The sequence below is a fragment of the Etheostoma spectabile genome, chromosome 9, assembly GCF_008692095.1.
Source record: "Etheostoma spectabile isolate EspeVRDwgs_2016 chromosome 9, UIUC_Espe_1.0, whole genome shotgun sequence".
Classification (NCBI taxonomy): domain Eukaryota; kingdom Metazoa; phylum Chordata; class Actinopteri; order Perciformes; family Percidae; genus Etheostoma; species Etheostoma spectabile.
The window spans coordinates 37,375,631-37,396,398 of NC_045741.1; the positions used below are offsets into that span (position 1 = coordinate 37,375,631).

The window sequence follows — 20,768 nt, forward strand, 5'->3', positions numbered from 1 at the left end:
TTCCCCAACATTTTCCTATGTAACGCAAGAAGGAAAACAGAAAGGTATTTTCAACTCAGTAGCAGAAACTATCTTTGTTTGATTGACAATTAGAGCAACGTTACTTACACTTGACAAGATAATAAATTAACCCTTGTGTTGTCTCCCGTCAAAATCAACACTTTGTTGACGCTTTTTATCTATGTTTTTTTTTTCACTTTTTCTTACGTTTGTGTCCGTTTTTCAACACTTTTGACGCTTTTTTCAATGTTCGTCGCTTTATTTGACGTTTTCAACACTACGTAACACTACTTATTCATTTTAGTTTTACAGTTATTTTTGGAATTTATGGTCAATAAACCTCCTTTATAGGAAATGTTTAAGTTAGAAAAGCAGAAATTTTAAAATGATTTAGAGTAAAATAAAAAAATAAAAAGTATGTTGATGGATAATCACAGACTGGAATATGTCAACTTTTACTCAATACTATTTCAAAAACACCATTTTTTTTCAAATAAATATATAATTGAATAGGACATCCAAAATTGATGAAAGTAGAGATTTGTACTTGCCAAAGAGCGTTGTGTGGAATCAGTCATGTTATTCTGGGTAATTAAAAAGAACACTGATATAGGAAAACGGGTCAATTTGACCCGAAGACAACATGAGGGTCAACGTCAAAACTAATTTTTCACTTAACCTTATTGAACGCTGTACGCGTGTTTTTTTTTTTTTTTAACAAACTACACTACCCTGCATCCTTAGCGCCAGCGTAAAGCCTTATGGGTAGGTTATCAACGTCCTTGTCCTACTAAGCGCACATCCGACTGCCTTCACGCAAGGGATCGAGGGTCTCTGTCATTCACTTGAACTTAAATAAAATCAGATTTTTCAGACATGATGGCAGCAAGATTTCTCCGCCGTGCTCTCCCCGTGCTGAGGCAAGCTCGCTCCTACGCCGAGGCCGTCTCCGGGTCCCCGCAGATGTCCTTCACTTTCGCCTCCCCCACACAGGTGACGTTAGCTAGCTAACGTTAACGGTATTGGCGAGGCTTCTCGGGCCCAGCTAGCATGACAGGCTAATTTAGTTTCTCGGTAAAATGCAACGCTGCAGAAATGTCTGCCTCCGTATTATTTATTAGTTTTGTACTAATGCATGGTTTTGTGTTCATTGCTACGAATAGTGTTGTATTCAATGCACGCATGCGGACAGTTCAGGCTCAACGCAAAAGCTTGCATTGTCAGTAAAGGATTTACCGTTAGCTTAGTTTGCTAACGATGGCCAAGCTAGCTGTCATTCACTGTCATTGGCCAGCCAGCAGTGTGGCAAAGTATAATTTGCGAAACGGCACCAGTCTTTTCCAGGACACTAACTCTATTGGGACTTTCTGCACATTTTGTCTTTAAATGCGTGTTAGTTTGAGATCTACTGTGAAACTGTCCCTCTGCAAGAGTGTTAGCTGGCTAAAGGCAGAGCTCTCTAACCTTGACATTCATTCAGTCAACTGTTCCTCCACATTTAAGTCTAGTTTCGCACAGTGCTGCATGTCTACCTCACATTCTGCTGCAGGCCCGATGTATTTAATCCAATAAAGAGCACCACGTTTCATAAAAAGTCAATAGAAAGGTGACTGGTTGTATCATAGTCAAGTCAACTTTGTCAATTCTGCAGTATGTGCCAGACATACAGAGCAATTGTATACGTTTCTCCCCGACCCATATTATAATGGCTGTTGCTAGTGCTTTGTTCTATTCCAAATTCTACAGTCTGGCAGCTGTGATCAGGCATCAATTTTTATTGTTGACCTGTTGTGGCGTGCACTGTCCATACATCAGTGAATGTAACCCTCCATCCCCTCTCTCTGCTCTCCAGGTGTTTTTCAAAGAGGCCAGTGTGAAACAGGTTGACGTGCCCACACTCACTGGTGCGTTCGGTATCCTTCCTGCCCACGTACCCACCCTGCAGGTGCTTCGGCCCGGTGTTGTCACAGTCTTCGGTGACGACGGCTCCCCTGCCAAATACTTTGGTAAGATTTTGCATTATGAAAACGAAAAAAATGACTACGGTCAGGCCTACTCTCGACTAAATTGACCTGCCGGTAAAAGGTGTAATACATTTCTAAGCTTGTGTACGCAAATAATAGCCAAAACTGCTTTGTTGTTGTAAAAAGCAAACCAAACTATTATATTTGTTTTTATATTCTTACAGTAGTTGATGTGTATGATTTGAATCATTGTAATTTAATGTCTTTTTTCTATTATTTAATTGTCAATATCTGCTATGACTAGTCCTTATAGATCTTATTGATGGCCATGTTAGTCAGAACCCTGTGCACGTCTTTTACACCAAATTTCTCCCCAATTTTCAAATTTCAGTCTAGCCTCAACATTTTGAAAATAAAGTGTTTTATTATTGATCTTTCTGAAAAGCTGAAACCACAATATGTGTGTAATTTCCACATGCTACGCTTAAATTATTTGCATCTGATTTTGCTAGTAACGAGCTCTGGAGCCTACCTAGGTTTGTCAGTAGGTCTGGGGTTAAGACTCGTGGAAGCTACATTAGTTCTAATGCAAAAATGTAATCTTTCAGACGCATTGTAGATGACTGTTGTGTGTGTGTGTGTGTGTGTGTGTGTGTGTGTGTGTGTGTGTGTGTGTGTGTGTGTGTGTGGTGTAGTGAGCAGTGGGTCAATAACAGTCAACGCTGATTCTTCAGTGCAACTGCTATGTGAGGAAGCTGTTGCTTTGGACCAGCTGGACATTGCTGTGAGTATAACGTCAACATCACTCTTGCTAATGTATTTTACCAATATTTGATTCACAGGATTGTTGAATGTTTGTATTAGTATTGTATTTGCTACATTAACTGAGACTTATTTCATCTACACACACTTTCTTGATTTTTAGGGTAGATTTTTACTACATGAAGATATCATTTATCAAAATCATAATATATAATTCTGCATATTTTTGATAGATTTTCCATATGGTTCAGCCCTATCTGCACTACTGACTTTGTTGCTTTTTGTGTAGCCTACATTAATCCACCCATGAGAACAAAAACATGGAATGAAAGGTTCGTCAGAGTGTCCAATGAAAGGGTTCACATGCCGTCTAATATCCCCGCATTAACTCAGGCTACACCTGTCAGCCATTGAATCCAGTTTCAAAAAAAGACACAGCCGTAGACAGCACACAAAAAGAACCTAACAATATTAGGAATACAAACCAATACAAATAAAGTAAACCAAAACAATACAAAATGTATTAAAAATTAAACAAACATGCCTTGAAAAAGAGAACCAGTTACCAAGCCTACCAATCCATCAGACAGACCTTTCTTCTATTAAATCCAAAAAGAGCCCCCACACTTCTGAAAATATCTCCCCCCTGACTCTAACCCCTTCAAGAGTTGCAATTTAATAACATGAACAGTGTTAAAATTAATCTAATAAAGCAAATAACTACTTGACACAGTCTCAATACACAGTGAACACCAGTTTCACAAAAATGGTATTTATTGTGGGGCTAATTGATTTTGATGATATTGTTCAGGGGCTCTGTTTGCTTTCTACAACCCTGTATTTACTTTTGAACTTTATTGATATCCTTATAATATTATGATGATCTAATCGAGGGCTGCAACAAATGAATACTTTCATTTTCTGGTGAATTTTCTTTCTTTCAATCTAATCGATTAGTTTTTCTGGGCCGTGAAATGGAGAAAATTATTTTCCAAATGCCAAGATGACGTCCTCAAATGTCTTGTTTTGTCTATAACTAAACAATGTAAGTTAACTGTTGCAGAGGAGTGAAGAAACTAGAAAATATTCACATTTTAGGAAGCTGGAATAAGACTTCATACACTTATTAATTTAACAGTTGAAAGCTAATCAATGAATCTTTACAGCTCGGATCTAATACTACATATTTTGAATGAAGTAGCCATAAATGCTGGTAATCAATATTTGTGGCATTTAATGCGTAGCAACAAAAATTTGAAGCTGTCGTCTTGTTCTTTTCACTCAACATTTAGAAGGGACCACACAGTGTTAACAATGATGTCTTCACAATGTCAGTCTGGTGTAGGTTGGTCCATGCTTTATGGATCTTTCTTAGTTGCATGAATATCCGATTTGTCGAGGCATGCATAATTGCTGGATGGTGACCCTGGTTAAGCTAGGTCTATGGTAGGTGTGTGGGGCGCGCGCCTACAAATGACGTCCCCGCGGCTGTCGTTTCCAGCCCGAAGGACCCGCGTGGTTGTGCACCTCTGGGTTTTTGTAACTATGCGCCCGCGCATCTTCAACATAGTTGGCCGGGAAGAACAAGTCTGTCTGTACAAACAGCTGTGTTATTCTCCTTAAACAGACCACAGGGAGTCAAACAGCCTTAAATGTGTGCTTGGAAAGAGATCTCACATTGGGAAAAGAGTGTGGAAAAACATGAGACCGTTTTATCAAAGCTAAAAAAAAATTCTCCATATAAAGTTTGTTCTCAACAGTGTTGCAGGCAGACTGTCATTTTGATTCAAAGATAAACAACAGTACCATTAATGATTATAGTAGATACATGTTATGTTTTGCGGTACGTCTGTGTTTTGTCATGGATGTGTTTACTACTGTTGCCAGGCAGCCTGTGTTCCTTACATAGACAGTTAAAGAAATGCTAACGGCAGGTGATGGCTCGCTAACATCAAAACGGCGCCATAGGGAGCTTCGCTTAGAGAGGAGAGCCTTACCCCCTTGGTTCATTATTTTCCACTTTCTTCTTCTCTACTACTACTTGCTCATTCACAGATTATTTTGTCTGTACGCCCTCTGGTGTTTCAGAGAGTATTGCAACAGATATCATAATGAGCATAAACATCTCCGTATGTGCTTGTAGGGCGCACCATGCACCACGTGGCCCGCGCGAGCATACCTGTCACTTTTGAGTCCCAGCAGAGACATGGTCTTTGACAACAGAGACCGTACTTTGAACCCATATTAGATTTAGTTTGATCCTCTTCTCTGATGAGCACCTTCCAGCTAATGATGATCCATCTGATCAGCGTTCCAGTTGGATTTGAATGTTGAATCCCTGTCAAAATGTCACTCTTGTTAAGGCTAGTCTGCGGTATTATGCACTTGACACTGAGGTGTCTGTCTCAAACCTTGGGCTGTCACAAGTTGACTTCATAGCAGTAAGTGAGTTACTCCCCCCCCCTCCCCTCTGTCTTCCACTCTGCAGTGGAAATGCACATGTGCCCACGCTGTTAATAAGGACGGAAAGGTCAGTCACTGTTGAGTTATAGCAGATGTGTCAAATCCCTACTGGGAGACCTTTAACTTCCAGCTATGTTTGGCATTTTCTTGTTTCTAATCACTACTGTGACGAATGGAGCTTTCAGAGCAAAGAGGCAGTGGGGATTTTATCTGCTTGTCTTACGCCCCACTTTTGACTCGTTGTTGCTCAGCCTTGCTCTTCTGACTTTTACATCAGTTAGTTATTACCCCAAAAGAATTGTGTGATGAGGTTTGCGGGCTGTTTTCCTGCCTATGATTTTGCAGAGTAACTGGATAATCGGCCTGGTTGAGGCTCCTCGAGTCGGCAACATGATGAGGTGTTTAATGTTAATGTTAAACAAAACTAACCTGAATTGTGGGCTATATCATTTACTTTCCTGTTCTGCTTTTCATTGTTGCACATTCTCTTTTTCCGTCTATTTTTAGGTTGCCAAGGCCAACCTGGAGAAGGCCCAGTCTGACTTGGCCGGCACATCTGACGAGGCGGCGAGGGCAGAAGTTCAGATCAGCATAGAGGCCAACGAGGCCATCGTCAAGGCCCTGGAGTAACCTGTGGTACGGCACCTCACCATGATCTGATTGTTGGAGAGATGTCCTGTCATTTAGCTGAATCCAACAGGATAATGAATGCATGTTTTCACAGTTGTTAATAAAATTTGAAAATATACTGTACGTATTGACATGAAAAAATAAGTAATTTTCATTATGTGTTGTATTCCTTGTTTCTTTCCTCTCCTCTAGGTAATTGTTTGTGTTTCTTTGGAAATGAATGGTCAATCTGTTTCCAGCTCCGTCACGTCAGTGTCCAGAAGATTCCATGCTTGCTTTGTACAGTGGATAAAATTACAAAATAAATTTATTAGGAAATACCTGCTGGTGTAGGTTGTGTTGTTTTCTTTAACTCTTGCCCTCTCTCTGCTCTTTGATGATCAAATGTGGTATTTTTGATGCACAAAGACAACAACGTCTAATAAACTCCCAGAGAGTTTTATAATCCACCTACAGTAGCATTACCTACAGCCATCAGACTTTCTTCAGGAGGCTTTTCTCATTGAGCAGACTAGCCATATCAGGTGGAAAAGTCAACCCAAATGTGCCAGTCTGTTTGCTATGTAGAGGATGTTTCTGCCACATGGTGGCAGCAGATACCTATAAGGGTTTTTACAGGAGCATTTTTAGATATCAGATTTCTTTTTTACTTCTCGTCCAACCCCAGTTTCAGTGAAGGATCTGTCATGGTATTTGTCATATAACCACTGATGAATTTCCCTCAAAGGATCTCCTTAAAACTTAACAGAAGGATCCTTTAAATATGACATTGCTGTGTATCAGCCTTTGTGTGTGGTGGAAGCCTATAGTCACCCTTTACTGTTGCAAGCCCACTGGTGAATTTGAGTTATTTGGAACCCTGAGTCACTGCCTTGATTTAAAATGTGTTGGCAGGGCTCGTTTGTTATGATCTCAGGCTTCGTTGACAAAGCCAGGAAAAGTCCTTGGCAGCCCATCCTGTGGAAAGCGAGGCCTTTCTTTCATTTCATAACTACAGGTTTTTAGCCGAGACGCACTCCAGGAGGCGCTGACCTCATTCACGTGCAGACTCGAGGCTTTCAGAGCAGAAACCACAACCGGTTTATTTTGAATGTCAAAACTCTTGAGGGCCTTTTAAACAAATGTGAGTACAGCGCAGGTTTTTTTTTTTTTTTTTTAAAGCAGTATTACCTGCATTAAGATGTCACTTCTCACTTCAAAAACGGGCAATACATAGAGTAAAATTCCCAGAACAGACAGCAAATGTAATCAGTGAACATCTCTGTTCACCGTTTCAATCTGTGTCTCTTTCATCAAACCCTTCTTGTCCAAGCTACACACACACACACACACACACCACACACACTAACAACACACTAACAACACACTCACTCATCAGTCAGCCCTCAAGGGGCCTGAAGACTTGTAACACTTCAGACAGACGAGATGAAACGGTCCCGTCAAAGCCACCACTTCTTTAATCCAGATTTATGATAGGGGATGTTGAAAACAAGCTCTATCTCATTTTCTTGTTCTGCTCCCGCAATTTTAAGGCAAGGCAAAAAAAAAAAAATGGACATGCTTTCCACGCTTGCGCTCGGTTCTGTCCAGCCTGTACTCAAGTCATCGAGCTAAAACAAGAGAAGAGAAGATAAGGACGCGCCAACCTTTCTGGAAAAGAAGATACTGTGATTAAGGAACACGTCTGTTAGGCCGGTGGCACATCCAAATTTAGTTTTTGGCAGACTTAAACTGTCGTAGCAGGCATTTTTCAGTGACAAGGAATGAGTCAGAAATGAATCACTAAATTCACCAGGGTTTTGCATTTTCTCCCAGCTGTTTCCATCAGGAACTATTGAGCTGCCTAATGAAGTAAATGTCTCCAAGGAACTGTCTGACCCGAGTGCTGTACAGTGATATAGAAGCGATGGAGTGCTGTACATTGATAACGGACGGTGAATATCCAGTGAGAGCCTTCACTCAAGAGCCACTCGTGGGTGTATCAGGCCAGATGAGGCCTGCGATAATAAGTCACTGTCTATCTCCCGTGGATAGCCATGTACTGTAATTAAAAGATTGCACCGTCTGCACCTGGGAGTGAATAACATGATGCACGCTATGACAATCCATGGTGTCATTTTTGAGTGGTACTCTTAACACAAAGCAGCTCCCAGCTTTGTGATAGCTTCCTTGGGTTATATTTACAGAGTCGTCCGTAGCAGCAATAGAGACCAGCCCGTGTGAATCATCATCAGTTAAGATTATGTCAATTCTGAAATGATAGTGGGGCAGTGTATTCTTCTGTCTTTAAGAGAAGCCACAACAATAAATGTAAATGTCTTTGGATTCACCAGCAGCTAAACAATTTCTGCTACAGATGGTAAACGTGGTAAGCCATGCCTGTTGGACATTAGCACAATAACATTGGCATTGTGAGCATGTTAGCATTTACTGCTGTGCCAAAGTACAGCCTCATATAGCTGCAAGCAGGGGCGTAGCACAAAATTCTGGGCCTTGTGAAGAGGCATTTTCTCTGGGCCCCATCCCGCATCCACAGCTATTCATTCTAGCATATTTTTGGGCCCTCCTCACATGAGGGCCCTGGGTACTCTGTCCCGTTCATCAACTAAAACATTTATTTAAAAAAAAAAGATTTATTGTTGATGAAAATGGTAGCCTAAAGCAAAAATGCAATGTGCAAAACAAACCCCCCTGTTGTCCTCGGGTCAAATTTGACCCATTTTAGAAAAAGTTTCTACATCACAAATTTGTGATTACAATTTACCAAATTGTCAAAGAAAATGACATGGATGGTTCCATACAATGTTCTTCACAAGTAAGTACACTCTTCATGGAATGTGGGTATTTTAAAGAATGTTGAAAAAAAGTGACAAAAATGTGGAGAAAAGCTTAAAAAAATACAACACAAGGTTTAGGTAAAGAATATAGTATTGGTAACAGATTTGAGCTTCTTCCTTTATAATGTCAGCAGGGGATCGTTAGGCTTGTGCCCAGGCATCTGTCGCTGTAACGGTAAGAGCTCACAGTCAAGCGGTGGGCAATTACATGAATCATAAAGCCAATGGAAAGAATCCAGACACAACATTGTCTTTATGTATTGGCAGAGGCTCCAACATAACACACATTGGCTGTGAGACAGCGTGATATTTTCCTGTATGCACGTCTTGCCTTCAGACTGTCCTGATACAGGCTAAGTCGCCGCACTGTATGCATCGGGATATGGAGTGACCTTAAGCTCATCAGACTTTAAACACCCGTGAGAGTCTCTCAGATACTCAAACCAAAATCCTCTTCACATCTTTTATATGAAGACTCTTGTTAGCCTTGTGAAATCCTGGGACACTTCACGTGGACCCCCGTTGACATTTCACTCCTCATGTTAACGATAAATTCATGCAGCTGACAGCATTGAGAGACCTGTTAATTTATCAGGCATGATTATCCCAAAAACACTGGGATAGATTGAATAATAAGGGAGTTACGCATGAAACGGGGACGTGACAGTTGGCGCACACATTTTTTAACGGGCTACTGACTGGTCACAAAAAACATCAAGGTATCCTTTCGATTTAAACAAAAGGTATGATTTCACACATTTGCAGGAAGTTATGTCATGTTATTGTTTGATCATACAGCAGGAAAAACGACTCTTGCAATGGTCTGAACATGTTGTTTGTCCTGCTTTTTTAATTGGCTGTGCTGCTGTATTGACGCCCGCCTAGTCTTGCCATGTTAAATACTCTTTCCCTGTGGCATGTGGTACTGTAGTGTAGATGAAGTGTGAAGGCAAATTAGAGACCTAAGACGGAACTTAGAGGAAATTAAAGATCTGGAAAAATTGAAATGCGTCGAGCAATGAGCCAGCTATGACTGTGGGGAATAGCAATTTTCCACACACCACAGTGGAGCAAAATTACATATATCAACTCGAATGTAATGTGGTTATCACATAGTGCAAACATCATTTTGGGGCTGCTTTTCTGTGTGTGAAAATTACATTTCCATCCGCGCGATATGGTCAAGCACGGCTAACTGTGCATCAAGGGGGCCGAATTGAGGCCCTGCAGCAGTAAGGGAGAAGGAGAGGCTTCCAGAAAACTGAGCTGATTGAAGTGCTGACCTTTCGGTGGGTTTGTTTAAAGAGGGGGCCTGCAGACTCTCAGTCAGCTGTCAGATACTGCATCCAGCCTGGTGGTAGGAGTAGGGCCCTGACAGCAGCCTCCCACCACTCTGCCCTGTTTGTGTCATACATCGCTCCATCCTTACAGCCTTCCATTCCACACAAACACCCACCCACCTGCCACAACACACACACAGAGCCAGGCACCGCCGCAAATACTCACCCAGACGCAAACATCCACACAAACACAAACATATTTCAGCTTGTGCCAGCTAGGTAACATTTCTACAAATAGCAGTGTGGGCATTTGGGAGAAAATCGCAAAGCCGCAAACAGCCTGCTGTAGAGGTGAGATAATCAGCTTTGTAGTAACAGCAAATGGCCCCTGAGTGGCAAGGCAGGTAATCATTGCACCGAGTGTTTTTGTGGGAGAGGAGAAGAGTGCTTTTCCGTCCTCGTGTGTGTGCCTATGCATATTCACACAGAAATGAGCAATTAGTTTAAAAACATGCTGGTATAAAAAATAAAAAAACTACCACTATACTCATCTATAGGCTTAATTACCATGTGTATACATATGGATGGTGTGATTACTCTCCTAGATTTACATAAGATTACAAAAATAAAATAAAACTGTAGATTTGTATGCTTTGAGTTATTTTATATGCCCTTTCTGTTTCTAGTTTTGCAATGCTTTGATAAATCATAAATTACACATTACCAAAGAAAAACATCTACTCATCCTTTTCATTGTCAATTCAATCTCTAATTAGCAGATTTGATCAATGAAAACTGAAGAAAGCGATAGCTGTCAACAAAAAGCACTGCTAGCAGAATTACATCTTACCTTAAAGAAAGACTGAATAAAGAGTGGAGGTTGTTTGTGTGTGTGTGTGTGTGTGTGTGTGTGTGTGTGAATGCACATGATTGTGTGTGTTCTAGTTTAACTATATTTATGCGGTCCAAAAACCGTGAATACAGTATACTTGTGGGGTCCTGACAGCTTTACGGGGCAAAAATGCTGGACCCCACAACTTTAAAGGGCTGTTTGAAGGTTAGGGTAGAACGCAGTGTCCTGGATGGGCGCTGCGAGGGGCACGGGCACAAGGGTGAGGGTAAGGTTAAGGTTAGGCTTTCAGTTGTGATGGTTAAGGTTAGGGTAAGGGGCTAGGAAATGCATTATGTCAATGACCGGTCCCCGTATAGATAGTGCCATGCACTCTGTGTGTGTGTGTGTGTGTGTGTGTGTGTGTGTGTGTGTGTGTGTGTGTGTGTGTGTGTGTGTGTGTGTGTGTGTGTGTGTGTGTGTGTGTGTGTGTAAATTGACTTGAGGGATTTCTCAAGTCTTGTGAAAAATATCTCTTTCCCTGAAGCTGCTGACAATGGGCATTGGGACTGTTTGACATTCCAACTCAAGGTGTCACATGCTAGAGGGTTTGGGGGAGTGCATCAGCCGGGTGGTGGTTTGTGTGAGGGTGCAAGCAATGTTTTTGAGACAAAGATGGTGCAGACAGAAACTGGAAATTTTAAAGGGAGTGACATGGTCAAGGAAATATGATGAGCAGCTTGGCCTTTCATGCCCCTTCTGACAGTATGCATAGATCTATGTTTAGTCATGAGGCAGATGAAGAGGCTCACTTCAGTCTGGCTTTACATTTCTCCTGCGTTTCTCAGAAGAAGTACTCTCAAAAAACACATCGGAAAATAGCACATGATGCTGAGTTGCATGCTTTAAAGCAACATTGCATAATTATTTACCTTAAAATAACAGCTTCAACGAAGGATGCCTCTGTCATTCTCAGTCTGCGAGTTACAGCTTATAGACGGAAAGCTTTACTTGTTGCTAAGGTAAGGCTGATTGCTAACTGTAGCTACCGTTAGCTAGTTAGCTTAGTTAGCTGTGCTGTCAGGACTGGGAACTGGCTGCGCCTGGGAGGTGTTGGTGCTTACACTGCTATCACAGTTGCTTTGGACTCCTGGGAGGAGAAGGTTTTCAAGCCTGGGGCGTATGGGATTACTGTCTGGAAGGGCCGGTGTTGTGCCGGAACCACAGCCAACCAAGCTGGCAACGAAACTGGGTTCGGCAGCTGCTACGGCCATTATGGCAGAGGCAAAGGACGTCAAAGGATTGATCTTTCTGTTGGACTATTAAGCTTGTTATATCTTGTGACTGCAACCTGCAACTGAAACAGTTGAAATATAGTCATTCCTATAGCACTCTATAAAAGGGTAGAAGTTGACAGGGCTGCAAGGGTACATCTGACAAAAAAAGGTTGTGAAACGCTGCTGTAACAGCCCTTTCAAGGTGGGGAGCTAACTGTAGCACCAGCTGATTGTCGCTAATCCTGGTGCAGACACTTGACTCTTCCCAAACATGGGACCAAATGCTGATCCCTCATTGTAGGTGACGTCTCATTGCTCAAAGATGCTCACACATCTCTGAGCTAGAGTCTAAGTCAAGTCTCTGAGGTAGAGTCCCCATTTCTGGTTCCAAAGTCCTTTTGTGGAGTTAGTCATTTCTTGGATGATCGCAATTTTCCTGTCCTAGACATCGCTAACTCTTTCCGCTCTCCTTCTCTGTTCAGATCACTCAGTCCTATGTGATATGTTCATCAGGCCCAGGGTTATCTGCCAGCTGGGACTCTATCACACACATTTTCCTTTAGACCGCCTTTAGCTGGATTAAGCCTCTGGATCTGCCCGGGCACGTACGGACACATTCCCACATGAACACACACACACTCCTATCATGAAAGTGCAGTCAGTTATTTGTTGCCCTTTTAATTACATGGTTAGCACAGGTGAGGGCCCTGTTATACTGTGTGTGTGAATGAAGACCTTTTGTTTTGTAACAACTCACAGAGCATGAGTGATGCCAGAGGGGGCATGAGGTAGGTAGTTGGGAGTGACTATGTGTGTGTGTGTGTGTGTGTGTGTGTGTGTGTGTGTGTGTGTGTGTGTGTTGTGTGTGTGTGTGTGTGTGTATACACAAGCTTTACCACAACATGTCAAAAGAGGAACTGAGACAGTATAATGGAGGAGCACTTCCGAGTTGCCTTTTCATTCTCTGCGCTGTGTTGTAATAACATGTATGTCATCGTATCTGTTCTGCTACCTGCTGTTTTTGAAACTTTCCAACTGACAGAATGTTTTGAAATCCCAGTGATGATGTCACATTTTCAGAAAACAGATGTAATGTAAACATAATTGCGTCCATTTGGATGTCACTACAGCAAAAGGGAATTTGGTATGAAACTTCTTTAATGTACAGTAAATAAACTGTCTGGTGGTAACCAGCTGGTGGCATTATGTAAAGGAAAAGCTCTGTTGAGTCATACACACTTGACTCAACAAGTGTGTCCTTTATGACATATAAAGGACAAACGGAATGGGTATACCTTAGTTTTTATAAGTTTGAGTTTGTTCTACTTGTCTTTGTGCCTATACAAATTTGTCCGGTGACACACAGTGAGCGTAGGTGAATATTTACATCATGGATTGGTCAATGAGAACTCATTTCCATATAATATATAAAACATCTTCCTCAGAAATATCCATTCTTGGTAATTCGTCACAGTAAACGCAAAGCCCACAACCTTTTTTCAAATCTTTTTTTATCATTGTATGTATTATACTTAATGGAAGACATTTGGAAAGCAAAGTATAACACCTTTGAAAACCATGTTGCCACGTTGCGCTATATACTTTCTTATATGTATTTTTATATGTATTTTTATTCATGTCAGAACATTGTAAACAGATCATGTCAAGGTTTGACACCGTAAACGTTACGATGGAAACAACAGGAAACCAAAACACAGAAATGGAGCTCGACGTTAATTCTTTCAGGAATACTTCTTAACTTCATCCACCTCTCTTTCTAAAACTGATCAGCTGTTTTGAGGCGTTCACTTTCTGTTAAACCAATCAGAAGCGGCCATTAATTTCACAAGCCAATCACAGCATGACATCCCTGCTTCAATCAGTTCTTCTCTCTGCTGCTGTCATTTCAGACAGAGTGCAACCCTCCTCCTCCCCTTCCACCTCCAGTCATTATCACCGATGGCACCCTGGGTCCTCCTACGGCAGACCGCTCCTTGGTCAGGTCTTCAGGCTCCTTCACACTAGCACCAGCATCTAGACTCCATCGGGGGCATTTGTCTTGGTTTTCTATCCCTTTAAAAAATTATTTGATAACGATGGAGTCAAATCTCCAAAGACTCATTTCATATTATGTATACGTACAAATAAACCTTTGCATATCTGCAACAAAGTCTCTCCTGATTGAAATTGAAATTACATGTGCCACACTTTGCAAGATGACTGGTGTTAATGTGCTCCCCTTTAACCTTCAGCAGTCTAGCTAAGCCTTCTGTGCTGGGTGACGCTCGCTTCTGTCCCCAGAGTGACTGACACCTAATCGTGGCTTCATAGTCACAAGCCTCTTTGCTGAGGCACTATAGGAAAATATGCCAACAAGCTAGTTTCCAACAAGGACACCCAAAGCAGACAGAAATAACTCCCTTAGCATGCAGGGACCAGCTCTGACAGGCAGGGCCTGGACACCAACACCCAAGGGTGGGGTAGGGTTCAACAAAAGAGCTTACACTGGTCATCAAGTCAATTTGGAGTTCAAAGTTCAAAGGAGTTTATCTTATAAAAGCCCTATCATTTCCCTAAGAGCAACTGGACACGAATACCATTTTTGGCACACAATACGCTGCATGCTGTTACTGTCTTCTCTATCAAATGAGGAAATGCCCACATAGATTCCCATTGACCCCCTTCTTCCCCCCATGATCACTCTATCTCTTCCACTTTGGATTTTCCAGTCTCTCAGCATCTGCGACATTGACCACAGATTAAATGTCCACATTATAGCATTACACATGGGTCCTTTACACTGCAGAAGTCCAACCCACGCAACCCTGCTTTTGACTGCTGTGTTGTGAAATGCAGTCCATGTAGCAAATAGCTCTTACTGTATGCGTATGTGTTTAGTGTGAGTTGAGCCCTGGTCAGACATCCTCTGAATGCAGCTCCTGAGTGTTTCCACACGTGGAGGCTTGGGAGGTGGGGTTGTTCCATGACTCCAAATAGAAAGCCAAAGTACTTATTGAATGGCTCTTAAAAGGTCAGATAGATGGATTAACAGTATAGATGTAACTCTCTGTACAGTTGTACAGAGTTGTATGCATGTTTATTCAAAACACAGCTTTCAAATTTCAAATTCTCTAAAATAACACTTGCCTGACGAAAAGTGCAATAAATGAGAAGATTCAATTTGATACCACAAATTTTGGGAAATATGCTATTTTTTTGCTGAGAGGTAGGTGAGAAGATGGATTCCAGTCTAATGTTTGTATGGTAAATATTTAGGTAGCGCCAGCAGCATAGTTTGGCATAAAAGATTGGAAACAGGGAAATGGCTAGGCTCTGTCCAAAGAAAAGAAATGTAAGTCCACCCACTGTTACACATTTAATCTGTACGAAAACTGAAGCGGGACTTTAGTTGCACACAAAGAAACACAAATTCCCATAAAACCACCGTGTTGTTTTATCTACACTTCTGTTTTGGTACAGATTAAACAAATTAGATTTGCTATTAGGTTAAATATCCATCAGGTTAGTTGTTTCCCTCTGTTTCCAGTCTTTATGCTAAACTAAGCTAACTAATTTATATTTCCTCAACACATACACACATCCATACACACATACTCGACACACACCGGGTGGTGATGACACAACTTTGGTGTGGGAGACCTGGGTTTGATTCCCACTACGATATATCCACCAGTGTGTCCCTGAGCAAGACACTTAGACAAGACCTAGTTGCTTCAGAGGCGCGCGACCTTTGACATTTATAGCAAATGTAAGTCGCTTTGGATAAAAGTGTCAGCTAAATGGCATGTAATGTAACATAAACATGGGATCAATCTTCTCCTCTAACTCGGCAAGAAAATGTCAAAATATTTGAATTTCAAATTAGTGGTGCACATCATTTATTAAGCATCATCATTTATTTGTTTTAAAGCTTTAGCAAAATTATGCTACATGCACCCACAAACACCAAGAAACTGCATTATTTTAATAAAGAAGGATTGCGCACTCAGCAAATCTAGGCAGAATTGTCTTAAAAATACACATTTTACTGCAACCAAATGCCCAGGAATTTATACAACAAACATGTGACAACTGAATGTGTCATTCTGTATGTTGATGTACACTAACCATCTAGTCAATTTTTAGTATGCTGTCTGCTGCTACCAATTCAGGGGTCAAGAATCACATAGATCTTTTATTGACATCATGGTGAACGTTAAAGGAGTTGGAAGGAAGCACTCAATGTGTTCGTATTAGTGGCAAAGAGTCAAAGTGGGTAATGTGAATGAGCTTAGTCATGATTTAATCAAACAAATTGAGCGAAGATGATTACTTCTTCTGAAGAGTCCGTCAAGTTTTTTTAATCCTCCGTGTCCTCTTTGGCTACTAGCGACTGCGTGGAGGAGGGGTGGGGGTGTTGTGCGATCACGGAAGGCTTGCATCATGTGGCTGCGCCGACAGTTGTGTTGTCATTACTTGAAATTCCTTGTGGGGGAGACAGAAACTACGCAATATAGCTTTAAACTGCCGCTGAACTTGGCACATCACAGCCCACCAAGAAATATGTAACATTTCTATCCACAATCTTGCTTTTGTGCGACAAACGGTAGTGAGTTCTCGATAAACATGTCTTTATCAAGCAGTCAACACCTGACATGTCAGCTGGTACAGAGTAAATAAACACAACTGACTTATTAAGCGTGACCAGTCACCAGTTGGTCGACTAGTCGTATCGAGTAACATTAAACAGAAAGAATAGATATAACTAAGGCCAGAGCAGCTAATTGAAGTTAGTTATCATCGGGGTTATACTTCAGAGCGTCAGGCATGTTGAGGAAGGTTGAAGGTTTTGGATGGATTTATCTACTGTAAGACTATGAATGTCTGTACAGCATTTCATGGCAATCAATTCAAAAGTTATTAGAGATATGAGTCAAAGTGGTGGGCCTACCGGCCAACATCAGTAAGGAGAGAAAGAGTAAGATAGCAAAAGAGGGAAGGGAGCGGTGGAGGCAGAGGCAGAGGGAGCCAGGAATGGAGGACGTCATCAGTGGGGACGGAGGGCTATTTTGAGGTTGTAAAGGGAGGAAGGCCGCTCCTCTCGGCCGACGTCACAAATGAAATCAACTTTCTACATGTGCATGTGACACGTAATGACTGCCGGTATCAGGGATTAGATTACTGCACATCAACTTCAGAGCTGCAAGACCTGCAGTAGGGAGCACATACACTGCTGCAGGAGGAAGCAGGAAGTAAAAGACAGCAAAAATAGAAAGAGAACGAATCAACAGAGTGGAGAAGGATCTCTGAAGAAAAGAAGTGTGTGCGTGTGTGTGTGTGGGGAGGGCAATTAAGCAAGAGTGTGTGTGAAAAGACCAAGGGTGGGGAACAGGAGGACAACAGGAGATTTTTAAAACAGAGGAGCACCAGCCAAGATTGAATTGGCCTGCAGCTTCGGCTACCCCTAAACCTAGGATGGAGGAGGATTAGTGGGCAGGGATTCTGGAGTGGGTGTATGTGGAAGTATTCAACCGTGTGGGAGGAGAGCAGGGCGACTTGGCAAGTTCTGAACTTGCTTGCACCAACAAAGGAAATGCCTGCATCTGGTATTCATCACTGTGTACTGTACACAGACACACACACACACACACACACACACTGCTATTATCTCCTATCTGTTTTCTTTCAGCGTAAAAGTGCTGGGAATACTGGTGCACATCACAACACTTTGCTAAACTGATTTGGTTTCCCCTCTGACCTCAAAGGGCATATTGTTTTATTTTTTTATTATCATTGTTTTTTTTACAACTGATACTACTCGCTGAATGGGTAGAGCCATTGCAAAAAGCCATATTGTTGTTTTACCAGAAGTAATACGCAAGAAGTCCATTCTGCATTGCCAAATCCACCTACCCAGCCACCCACACTTCCTGCCCTGAGTCTCTCTCTCCTCCACTCTCTCATTCCTAGTTTCTCCAACCTCTCTCTCTCTCCCTCGTTCTGTTCTATTTTATACACTCCACGCTGACACCTAACCTTTGTCGGACCACCAATCCCTCTGGCGCTACGCCGTGGGCTGTCAAACAGACAAATAAACAAACAGATAGAGCTTACACTCTCCCAGCTTGGCTGAGTTTCACAGCTATAAAGGTTCTTATCATGCCCGGCTTGTGTCCTGTGGGTGGATTTTATTAGCTTATTTAGCACATTCAGCCCAGTTCCAGGCTGAGTCCTATTGTGGGCATTTTAGCGTGAGCAGACCGGCTCAGTAAAAGGCAGCAATTATCAGGTCCACTTTGTGGGGGTGTTGAATTTACACCATTTGGATTAGGCTGTGCAGTAAGTGCTTGACAGGCCTGGATCTGGGGTTTGGGAGCACAATGCGCCAACACTATGAGTCGTGCAGTGTCACGACACAAGGGAGACTGTGAACAAGACAAATGGTCTGCCGCACATGGACTGAATATGGAGTGGAGTGTGAAGTATCCTGTTACAAACGTGATAGGCTAAGCCATAACAGTACATCGCATTCTCACAGGATCCATGGGGAGGCTCAGTTCACAGTTCTGATTCACATTACTATGCTACTACAAGCCAAGGGTTGTGATTATAAATATTGCATTAAGAAACAGTTTGACATTCTGGGGAATACACTTATTTGCTTCCTTGCCAAGGGTTAGATGAGAGGATTAATATCATTCTCATGCCGTTAAATATGAAGTAACAACTACAGCAGTGCCTACACATGATCAGAGGTAAAACCGTGAGTTGAGAGCAGAGCATATTGCATGCAAAGAGGCAAAGCACAACGCAGGTATACACCATCATTGCTTCTGCCTTTGGTTACGCCTTGAATGGTCAAAGTCAAAGCTGAAATAATTAGAACTTTGAATGCAGCCCTCGGCGGCAATTTTGAGCGGTGCGCCACGGCAAGAGTAGCACTTTCCCCGCTCTTCCAATCGGAAGAATAGCACAGCCGGCGAAAAGCAATTTTATGGCAGATCATGTGTAAACGGCTTTAAGCTTCTTAACACGACTGCACCGGCCAAGAAATAGTCCATAAAATCACAACTTACTTTTACACTTTTTTGGATATTTTTTAAACAAACTACTGTATAATGTATTCATTCTTAAGCAAGCTTTAGAGGTGCTGGTGGGCGGTATTTTTGAACTTTGAATGGAGCCAGGCCAGCTGTTTCTCTTTGCTCCCACTCTTCATGCTAAGCTAAGCTAGCCGTCTTCTGGCAATAGCTTCATAGTTAAAAAGAGTAAATAGTAAAAAGGCTGGCAAATATTACATAACTTAGTCACTCTCTATGACCGGTGATAAAGTCACTAATAGTGGTATTGCACAAAGTACAGTACATACACTTTACTTGCCGCTTTGGGATGTGTTGACTAAGGATGGAGTGACTAACATGTTCAAAAAAACTGCACATGCAGTGTTAATCGTCACTATGCACACACATGCACACACACACACACACACACACACACAAACTCAGTGAACTTGATGAGTGAAATGTTTGGACGGTATCCAGCGTGCCTCTGGGCGTGGTTTAATCTACAGAGGTTGCTGCGTTTTGTCATCACTCACTCGGCAGCAGCTGAAATTGTGTAAACTTCACAGTGTACCCTAGCTGAGGTTGTGATTCCTGTATCAGTCATTGACCACTACGTATGGAAATCGTAAGATTTGCTTCCCGAAAAGTTTCAATGAAAAGTTTTTTTAGGACAAGAGTCAGGGGAATGTTGTGACTCGCAATACTGGATAGGAAATCTGGTTGAAATGTCCCTGACTTGGACATTCAGAAGTTACTGTATGCTGTGACTGTGACTAAATCGTTGTCTGATGTGACACTTTCTTTTCTTGTCTCCTGCCATTGCACGTTTTGCACATTTTCTCTCTCTTTCTCTCTTAGGCCAGGGCTCTGACACTCTCTCTGGCACGCTGTCTGCTTTGGTGTGTAAACCACAGAGCTTGAGACGTGTCATCAATCATCTGTGCTGTGAGCCGGGATGGCGAACGAGCAAAACTTCAAACAGGGTTCCGTCCGCAGGTGTGGGATCAGAGACCCTGTCCACACGGAAGACCTTCCCACTCCCCCTCTGCTCTCTGATGACTTTGTTTCTCAAACCTACGCTGAATCTTGGGGGCTTTTCAAGCTCAACCCAAAATGTAACACTGATCCCACTCTACATTTGTCACTACCGTGACCACGTTTCTTCAAGCCATGGAGGTCAACGCTACATTATATTTGTAGCAAAATGTATTCACAAACATTACAATTCTACTCACTTATTAATTTTCTCAGCATTTTAGAGGCAACACCAGGTTTGAGGTTATAATGTTCTTTTTTCACTTGTCACATTTACATACCGACTTGCACAAGGGCGTATCTTGTCTGTGCCTTCACGTCTTCTTTGTGTAAATATAATACATTTTTCGCATTAACTGACGCAAAGCTGAGCATGTGGATTTCATTGGCAGAATCCTATGCTATGCAACATACATGCAATGTGTCGGCACACGTATGATGTGGCATCAAGCCATGTGTCAATACATGCAGGATCACATCATTCATGTGAAGTGTAGTATGAGACAGGGATCTTCAATAGAAGAAAAGAAGACTTTTTTGACATGAATCCAACATATAGGTCCAAAATATTATAAGCAAATATAAATCCCCGCTGCTTATTGGCCTATAGGTAAGATAGTCACTAAG

At 42.0% G+C, this 20,768-nt stretch overlaps 1 protein-coding gene across 1 annotated transcript; it reads left to right on the forward strand.

Moving 5' to 3' along the window:
• Positions 1-731: 731 nt before the first annotated feature.
• Positions 732-6,143, forward strand: atp5f1d (ATP synthase F1 subunit delta). The gene is made up of 5 exons (XM_032525132.1): positions 732-993; positions 1,853-2,006; positions 2,660-2,748; positions 5,697-5,825; positions 6,012-6,143. The coding sequence occupies exons 1-4, from the start codon at positions 877-879 to the stop codon at positions 5,817-5,819; spliced, it is 483 nt and encodes a 160-aa protein (XP_032381023.1). The 5' UTR covers positions 732-876; the 3' UTR covers positions 5,820-5,825; positions 6,012-6,143.
• Positions 6,144-20,768: the final 14,625 nt, after the last annotated feature.

What these genes read in the sequence shown, in the direction of transcription:
- atp5f1d (XM_032525132.1), top strand. Translation starts at nt 877, where the DNA reads ATGATGGCAGCAAGATTTCTCCGCCGTGCTCTCCCCGTGCTGAGGCAA. An exon ending in CTTTCGCCTCCCCCACACAG is followed by an intron (nt 994 to 1,852) that starts GTGACGTTAGCT and finishes TCTGCTCTCCAG; the next exon opens with GTGTTTTTCAAAGAGGCCAG. An exon ending in CTCCCCTGCCAAATACTTTG is followed by an intron (nt 2,007 to 2,659) that starts GTAAGATTTTGC and finishes TGTGTGGTGTAG; the next exon opens with TGAGCAGTGGGTCAATAACA.